This window comes from Belonocnema kinseyi, chromosome 1 (assembly GCF_010883055.1).
Source record: "Belonocnema kinseyi isolate 2016_QV_RU_SX_M_011 chromosome 1, B_treatae_v1, whole genome shotgun sequence".
Lineage (NCBI taxonomy): Eukaryota > Metazoa > Arthropoda > Insecta > Hymenoptera > Cynipidae > Belonocnema > Belonocnema kinseyi.
This window is the reverse complement of record NC_046657.1, coordinates 170,808,206-170,817,737: the sequence shown is the minus strand read 5'-3', so window position 1 is coordinate 170,817,737 and position 9,532 is coordinate 170,808,206. Positions and strand designations below refer to the sequence as shown.

At 30.8% G+C, this 9,532-nt stretch overlaps 1 protein-coding gene across 1 annotated transcript in view; it reads right to left on the bottom strand.

The window, feature by feature from the left end:
• Positions 1-869: 869 nt before the first annotated feature.
• Positions 870-9,532, bottom strand: part of LOC117181229 (ester hydrolase C11orf54 homolog) — a 15,678-nt gene continuing 7,015 nt past the window's right edge. Inside the window, exons 3-5 of the mRNA XM_033373796.1 lie at positions 4,380-4,552; positions 1,820-2,084; positions 870-1,273 (exon numbers count right to left, since the gene is read on the bottom strand). Coding sequence (XP_033229687.1) covers positions 1,086-1,273; positions 1,820-2,084; positions 4,380-4,552 — 626 coding nt within the window. The 3' untranslated portion in view covers positions 870-1,085. The remainder of the gene's footprint in view (positions 1,274-1,819; positions 2,085-4,379; positions 4,553-9,532) is intronic.

Here is a 9,532-nt window from a genome sequence, read left to right as displayed (position 1 = left end):
TTATTATTGCTTTGAACTGAAAATGTAACTATGATTCCAGTTAAACATTCAATAATTTCAGTTAATTTAACTTCTTGTTTGAACATTAATTTTTTTGACCAAATAAGCTATTTTATACAAAATTAACCTTCCTGATTAAAAACTTAGCTTTTTGGTAAAAAAAATGCAACTATTCCTGTTAAATATTCATCATATTAGTTGAAAATTTATCTTTTTTATTTTAAACTCGACTATTCGGGTTAAAGATTTATAATTTTAGTTTATAATTTCTCACTTTGTTAGAAAATGTAAGCATTTTTCTGATATTATGTTCTTGTTGAGAAAAGTATCTTTTTTAACTGAAAATTTAAATGATTGCAATTGGATATTCCACAGTTTTTAGCTCAGAACTCATCTGTTTGGTTGAGTTTGGTTGAACATGATTTTTTTAACCTAAAATCTAATTATTAAAGTTTTGGTAAACGATTTACCTTTTTTTATAAAAATAAATTTGTTTTTGTTAAAAATTCAACTATTTTTTTCAATCACTGGTCAGTTAGGTTGAAAACTGAAATGTTTTCTTGAAAATCTTTTTTTTTTTAATTAATTTTTTCAGGTAAAAGTTTAACTATTCTCTTTTTTGTTGGAAATTTATATTTTTTAGTAGGAAATTTAAGTCTTTGTTTAAAAATTAATTTATTTTGCAAGTTTTTCCTTTTTGTGTTGAAGGATTATTAGAATAAAAGTCATAATTTAAAATGAATGTCTGCATTTAGCGGAAAATATAACTATGTTAATTTTAGTTCACCGGGGAAATTAAAAAACTTGACAAGAAAAAACCGGAATATGATCAGGAATTTGAAATCGTTTGCCGAATCACCTCCCTGGTAATTATCAAGAAACTTAGTTTTTAACATTTTTTTTAGGTGATTATAACAATATAAGATCACCCAAATATTAATTTCTCATTCAAGTGTCTCTATAAATTCGTGCAGATGTAAATTTTTGCGAGAAAAATTGTGTAAGGCAGAAATCGGGTAATAAGTGCATGGCGTAATTTAATCATAAGCCATACATTATCATACATTAAAAAGTCTATAAATTAATTAAAGTATTATGAACATGTTGTAAATCGAAAATTCTCTTAATCTTACCGTTTCGGCAGATAAAATAACTCCAGCTGAGACTAGAGGGGCAGACATGTTGTAAAAGAGAAAATGAAATTTCGTGGTTCCTGATTCTAGCACATGTTGCTTCACTTTCCCATGTTTCGAAAGGAATGTACCACCCAAGCCTGTTGTAAATAAGAATTGCTAATGATAAACCTTTCAAATATTCTTTCCGCGACATCTTGACTTGACTGTTCGTAGCTTTTTATTCACAAAACTATGACTATTAGAAAATCTAAAAGCTTAGAAATAACTTTAAAAATACAAGTTTGTCTGAAATGTCGTCTGGTAATATGATACCGGAAGTTTCTAAAGTACCTTCACTCCGGTGAATTTGAAGCTGACGGAAAATTACTATTTCTGGTTATTCTTGTGTATTTTACTATTGTCATATTCCTGGCAACTAATTAATAAAATTGTGAATATGTATTTTAGACTGATGCTACTGAAGTAAAATCAAGAATAAACATGATTTAACATCTGGATCACAAAAATATGTTTGATAAATTCTATACAATTTTCCTGTAATAAAAATAATCACACTAACACGTTAGCTTATATAATTTTCTGGAACATTACAATTTCAAAATAAAATAAAATCTTCTTTTCCAAACTCAACTATTTAAGACAAAAAAGGTCAATAGTTTTTGGACATAAGTATTGTAACTCACCAACAAGTTGGCCTTTGTATCGTTTCGCTAGAATCTTTTGTATGTTATCTGGAAAAGCCGATATACTGCCGATGCGTTTTTTAACATGAACTTGTACAACTTTTCCGGGCTTCCCTTCACTAACAAGCACATTTCCTACAAAAGTCGTTCCTGTTTCGTTTCCGGGTAATCGTACCAAATAATAGTTGTCATTCTTCGCATTTGAAAGCGCAGCAATCGAACCTCGGTATGACGCAGGAGAATTTAAAACAACGTTCACAACAATCTGCAAAATATAACATGTATGCTGAAATTTATCCTGAAGCATTTGTAAATTTTAGTAGAGTAAATTCTTATTTATTTTAATTCTAATACGATAAATATTATTGCCATTATTTTTAATTGATTCCGCTGACACAAACTAATTTTTATTAAAGATTGAATGTTTTTAATTACATTTTTTTTTAAACTTGAACCTAAAAAAATTTAAATGTAAAATTAAAACCTTGTTCTGTATCTTAAATAATTCGTAATAATTATTTTATAAGTGATGAAGTAGTCACCGAAGCCTTCCATTTTTAAATTAAGCTTTTAGCACTCTTATAGCAATAAACACGTAGTGCGACTTTTTTATTGCTTAATCGATACATAAACTATACAAGAATATATTAAAAAATTTACAAAGCTCAATTCTAAGTATTTTTTAAAATAGGAAGCCGAAAGCAAAAGCGCGTTGACCAGGTGTGCGTGTTCTTGGTCAGAATCTCGCGCGTGCCTCGCCTCTTTTGATCTTCTGTCCCGAATTTCATATCTGAAAACCCGTGCAGAAATTTCAAAGAGGTTCTAGTATCGACCAGGCTAGTGTCCCTTTTTTAATCGGTCTCTAATGTCGAAAACTAGTCAGGGCGCCTACTAGATACAGATAGAAATATCAAGGTATGCAGTTATGTTCAACAAAGAGTATTCAGCGATTTTGAGTATCTTGCAGTAAGGAAGGTGATACGGCTAGGAGGCTCTAGTGAAAACAGTTAAGCTTATTGTTTGAGAAAGCGGGCTGATAATTTTGCAGTTACTTATTGTTTCATGTTGAACATTTTTCCTATACATTTAAAATATTGAGGCGTCCTAACGGCAGAATGCTAACGAACGCGATACGAATGGACGGTACTTTAATAAAAATAAAAACAATAAATGCTAACTGAGAAGTTAGCGCTAGAAAGTCTCGCTCCTCCGAATTGAGCATAATGAGGCTATAAGTTAGCCAAAACTAAAAGGTACTCGCTCGCTTCATCAAATCATGAAAGTTCTATATCGGGAGAGCAAAGCATGAAGTTGCTACTTCTCGCGTTTATATTATAAGCGAGAAGTGGCACCTTTTAGTTTTGGCCAACTTCTAGCTTCATATTGCTCAATTCCGCGAGCTTAAACTTTCTAGTGCTAACTTCTTGGTTAGCTTTTTATTCTTTATATTTTTCGTTAAGTATCATCTAGTCGGTTGCGTGCGTTGGCATCCTATCGTTAGTACGCCCAGATATAGATAAAAATATTCCTCAAAGTGCACTGGGCTCAGTGGTTTCTTTATCTTTTCCAAAAAAAGTTCGCGCTAAACATCTATTTTGGGGTCTAATAAAGCAGGACACCATCTTAAAGCCGCTTGGATAATTTATCAAAAGTGAACAGAATTATGGTATATGATATTTTCGGGGACTGTTCCAGTTTCTAAATACCTTTTAGTACTCATAAAAAATTCAAAATAAATATTCCAGTTAAAAAAAATGTATTATTTTAATACTGTTACGTAAAATCGAAAGTTGGCATTCTAACCTGAAACATATAAACTTTCCTTGCAGTATCATACAAAAGTTATTAAAATTAGGCCCCGATTATCAGGGTCTACATTGAATACATTTACTACGAAATAAATCATATTTTCCATTTCTTTATTTAAAATAAATATTTTTGCTCAGGCTTGTTTAGAGAATAATGAAAACATATGATTTACCAGCTTTTTTACCAGATATTTTTATCAGAGTTGCCAGCTTAAAAAGGGTATTCTTTTTTAAATAAAAATTCAAAACAAGCCTTTTTTCAATTGATACCTTATTGTTAATGATTTTACAATAAATTATAGTTTTACATTCAAAAATAAAAATTATCTTTTGGAAAACCCTTTTTCTCTACTTTATTCTCTGAGAGAAGAACCTACAAATGCGATTCTTTACATATTTTGGCCGCGATACTGTCAACGAAGAAGTTGCTTTGATTAAATTTTCCAATATTAAAGCAGGCACTAAATTTTTTACGTCTTTAAGGGAGCGTGCGGTGCAACTTTATTTAAAAAAGGAGTGCCCTTAGCCGAGACAAACCTTCCTTAGCTCCGCAAAGTGGTTGGAAGTTGGTCCACCTGTAGGTTATTCTCGCGGAAAATAGAGTCTAGTGTTTTTATTAAACGTTTTCAACTTTAACAAATTATACTTTAAAAATTATATATTCATAGAGACTTTGATGTATAGAAAATTATGTATCAGCATTATTTAGAATAATTGCACAATTTAGCATTTTACGATACAATTTGTCGTACTTCACTCAATCCAAAAGGATAAGAGGCAGGTCCCTGAGCAGCTCCGATGATAAATCCTTTCTTGCGACCACCATTGCGAGAGACAATGGTATCAAGGTTATAAGGAACGGCAGCAAAATCTGGATGCACCATTGGTCCACCCATGTCCAGTATTTCTGGTTTTCCTCCAAGTCCTTAAAAATCCCGACATTTTTTACTTCTATTTTTTAATTAGACAATTCAATTCTTATGGCCATGTCGTGCTTACTCAAACCCAACCTTGCCGATATTTTTTTGGAGAAACTTATGCCAACAATAATTAAAATATTGAGTTAGAAATGATTTAAATTAAATAATAGGTACTAAGGAACGCTTGGATGGTTCTCCATTTTCAAAATCGAAACACACAACAAAAATCTGTTTAAAAACGCTAGAATTATGATATATTAACCAGAAAAGATTTTTAAATATGCCCTGACTATTATATCTTGTTTAATGTATTAGAAATTCGAATTCGATAATTTTATAATAATATTCTTCCTAGTTTTTCTAGCAAATGTGCTACGAATTTCTGGCCAGGCAGAATTTTTTACCAAACATTCTTTTGGCCATTTAAGAATAGAATATTCTGCTTCGCCATAACCGGATATTTTGGTCAATCTGGCTAGATGGTTTGCAAATGTGTTAGGAAGTAAAAAAATAAAGGTGCGATGCCGACAAAAACTACAAAAGTAGAATAGTGGAGTATGTATGCAAAAACGAGAATATGTTTGATCGCAAATCATAGCGGTTCACCTGTATGTGAATCGGCTAATTTTTTAACTTTCATTTTTCCATATTGTATTACGTAAACATGTGCAGGTAAAACATGCTTGTATATAATAATACTTAATATGCATATATGTTTAAGAGTTCTTTGCATCAATTTCAGCATTTCCAATATTTTATATACAATATTAGATATAGAATATTTAGAATATTTACCAATAGAATATTGGCTGTAAAAAGTGGACAACGGTGCTGGGCCGTAAGAAAGGTTAACAGAAAAACTTGGCAGTAAGAAGTGGACAAACGTCGCGTGTCGGTGAATCGGCTCTATTACACGCTGCAAAGACAAGCCTCGTTCAAAGCCGAAAATGCACGAGGAGGAACCCGACCTTGCCCTTCTAGACGATTCGCTTTCAGTGGCTAACTAGCTATTAGGAATTTTTCGGTGAACTGAATTTCCACTGAAATTTGCAGGACGTCCAGGCGGTCAAGGGAATAGAAGAAAGTACAGGGCAACGTTTTAAACAATGCTTTGCGATGAATTCTAAGAGAAAATTGAAAAGAAATCACAAAACATTTGTTATTGTTTCCTAAAATTTTTTAAAAGTGTGTAAAGTATTTTTCAGACTTTTGCAATTTTTCCGTATTACGAGTAGATAATTTTAGAAAAATTAAGGAACATAATTCTTTTAAAGCCTTCTTGTGCAATTTTTTTGAACATTTTTTAAAAAGTTTGTGTTAGTTTAAATAATGTACTTTCGAATTTGAGTAAGTTTAAGAGACGTTCAGAAATCTTAAACGATTAAAAAATAATTAAAACTTGTAAATATTTTAAAAGAATTTTGCCAGGTTTGACAAAAATGAAAAAATTTAGGTTCCTAGGAATAATTAAAATAATTTTTTATTTCGGAAAATTAATTTTAAGAGATTATTAAAGAACATTTTAACACTTGACAAAAGATATCAAAAATTGTCAAAGAATTATCTGAATTATTTCAAAGGCACCTTTTTTTAATTTTTCAAAATCAAGCAACAGTCAGGAAAAGAACGTGATGAGAGAAAAGAATTTTTCTAATATTCGTGTGCAAATTTCAAACGACGTTTTATTTTGAATAACCAACTTTAAAAGGGAATTGCGAAAGTTTTTTAGAAATATCAAACGATATCCTACAATTTTTTGCAAAGAGTGTTAAAGATTTTAGAGCGAAATTTTCAAGTCCGAAAGATTATTACATTTTTTTAAATATAAAAAGTCGAGTAAATTCAGGAAAAATTAAGTAGAATTCAAGAGATTCAAAAATAATTTAAAGTTTAGAAGATTATTAGAAATACAAATTTTTGAAGCTGTCAATAATAAACCTTAGGCACTTTAAGCGAATCTCGAAATGTCAAGAACATGAACAAATTTTTTTCAAATGCTTGCGAAGATTTAGAAGATTAAGAGGTATTTTTTTACATTTTGAATGAGTTTTTAAAATTCATAGAAATATTCGAGGCAGTTGAAAATATTTTCAGGAATTTGAGACAAGTCAAAAGGATAAGAAATATTCACAAATTTAAAAACATTTCAGAAAATTGATAAAATATTCCTTTATTTCTTACAAATGTTTTTTTAATTTTCTTAAAAACCTTATAATACTTATATTTATATAAATTTAAAAACAAACTGGCAATACTTATTTTCTTGCTTTCAATTCTCAGAATTTAATACTAACTAGAAATAAAATGTTAAAAACTTCTAACATATAAACAGTTATTCGAAATATTCATGTGATGTCATTAGTAATATTATTTTTTATAATAATAAAATTTTCAAGGAAATTGAAAAAAGATTCTTGAATATATCAGATGTGTCGGAAAAGATTCTAGGATATTTTAAAGAAATTGTTTTATTTGACAGAATATTGAAAAAACATTAGATTGAGAAGTGAAGAAATATTTAATACATTTTCTGAAATGTTGTCAAATTTCTGAATATTTTTTATCTGTTTGACTCATCTGCAATTCCTGAAAATATTTTTAAACTGACTCAAATTTGTTTCAAAATTTGGAAATATCATTCAAAATGTTAAAAAATTGCCTTATAATCTTCTAAATTTTCGCAAGCATTTAAAGCAAATTTGACCATGCTCTTGAAACCTTTCGAGATTCGTTTAGAACTCCTAAAGTATATTTTTTACATTTTAAAATTGTTTCATTTCTAAAAATCTTCTAAATTATTCCAAGGAACCTTAATTTTTTTAAATTTTCGTCAAACCTTACAAAATTCTTCAAAAATCTTTACAAGTTTTAATTATTTTTTAATCGTATAAAATTTTTGAATGTCTTTCAAACTTACTCAAATTTGAATGTATATTATTTAAAACAACATAAACTTTTTAAAAAATGTTCAACAAAATTGCACAAGAAGGCTTTAAAAGAATTATGTTCCTTAATTTTTCTAAAATTATCTAAAATTGAATTATTGCAAAAGTCTCAAAAATATTTTACACACTTTTTAAAAATTTCAGGAAACAATAAAAATTGTTTTGTGATCTCTTTTTAATTTTCTCTTAGAATTCATCGCAAAGCAATCGTTTAAAACGTTGTCATGCACTAGTATTATCTTGACGGCATAGACGCCCCGCAAAATTCAGTGGAAATTCAGTTTACCGAAAAACACCTAATAGCTAGTTAGCCACTGAAAGCGAATCGTCTAGTCGGGCGAGGTCGGGTTCGTCCTCGTTCATTTTCGGTTTTAAACTAATCTTGGCCTTGCAGCGTGTAACAGAGCCGATTCACCGATACGCGACGTTTGTCCACTTCTTACTGCCAAGTATTTCTGTTCCCCTTTCTTACGGCCCAAGCACCGTTGTCCAATTTTTACAGGCAATATTCTATTACTATTATTTACAGCCGTGAAACTATATCCATTTTTTAGGCACTTATCTATAGCTGCTTCTTACTCACCAACGAGATATTTCCACTTTTTATTGTCAGCCGCTCATCTATAGCCTAAATATTTTTGCAAGAAAAATCGACGATAGCTACTTTCTAATAGACGGGATAATCGGAATTGTGCATATTGCTTTTTTGGTCCATTCCTCAACTTCATGAACTCGTAATAAATAGATTCGCAAGCCTATTCAGAGCACAAACCGAAACTTTCCTCTCTGTTTAAAAATTCTAGCGATTCGTCAATATGATTTAATATAATATGAATTTTGAATTTCCGACACATTAGCAGGTAGGAGAGATTCTCAAGATCTTTTGTATGCTTTTTTAAATCTGAGTGGATCCTCTTCAAATTGAAAGAGAAAGAACAATTTTTTCCATGGCTTTCAAAGTGGCGACGAATGGCAAAAGCGGCAAAGGCCCGCCAATTTCCTGAATGGTTTTAAGATGTAATAATTTATCTGATTCTTAAAGTAATTTCCTGCACACATTTCCTTTAAACGCGTCACCATGATAATTTTTTGTAACCCAATTAAGACTCTTAAGGCCAAAAGAGAGCCTTTTATTTGCGTAGAAGCGGCACAATACCATTTCAGAAAAAACAATTCACGACCCTGGCAGTAGGTGAAGCTCTGAGGTTAAACATTTTGTGATTACTTTGAGATTGTTATCATCATTGAACAAAGGCGCGTTAACAGTACTTCTACTCTTTACAGAAAATTTTTCCTTACCTTCAAGGGATTTAAATTGTACATAATCATTGCGCAGGTCACCGCATGTTTTGCTCTTTAGAAATTCATAAACCATTGTATACTATTCCTAATTCGTTGTTCATTCAGGAATTTCACTTTCTAGTTCCTTGTGTTCTCGTAAACCTTTTGCGATTATGTAACAATAAGGCGAAGGGAATGTAAATGTGGCTGTTTGCTATTCTTTAACGAGAAGTATGAGCTCACATTAAAGACACGATCACCAATATGATAAGTTTATGCTCAATCGTCCATCTTTCAACTTTTCTTTGCAGATGGCCCTTCTTGATCTTGAATGTCCTAGATAATCAGTAACATACTTTTCTGGAATCGCCGACATGCAGATTATGAAAAATCCCTGTCCACCATGAGCCATAACCTTTATTACATAATTACTAAATAAATTTCTTCTATTTAGTACATCGTTCAAAATATGCTTTCAAAAAGCTTTCGGCTCTAAAAATTGTAGGCTTATTATTACGTTTTTTCAGGATGACTCTTTTCTTATGGCCTATGACATAACTTAAGACTTACACTGGTCAGAGACTAACCAGTGGTGCGCGTAGAGGTCACCCTTTTTATTTTGCTAAAGAGAAAAGAAGTACACGGCTGCTCCTGTTTTTTTCTGGCAATACTGCACTCATAAATTTGTGTAAATTGTATCTTGCTCTTGATTTAAATGTGGAACTTCAAATAGAAATACGATCTTTTCCTCTTCCCACT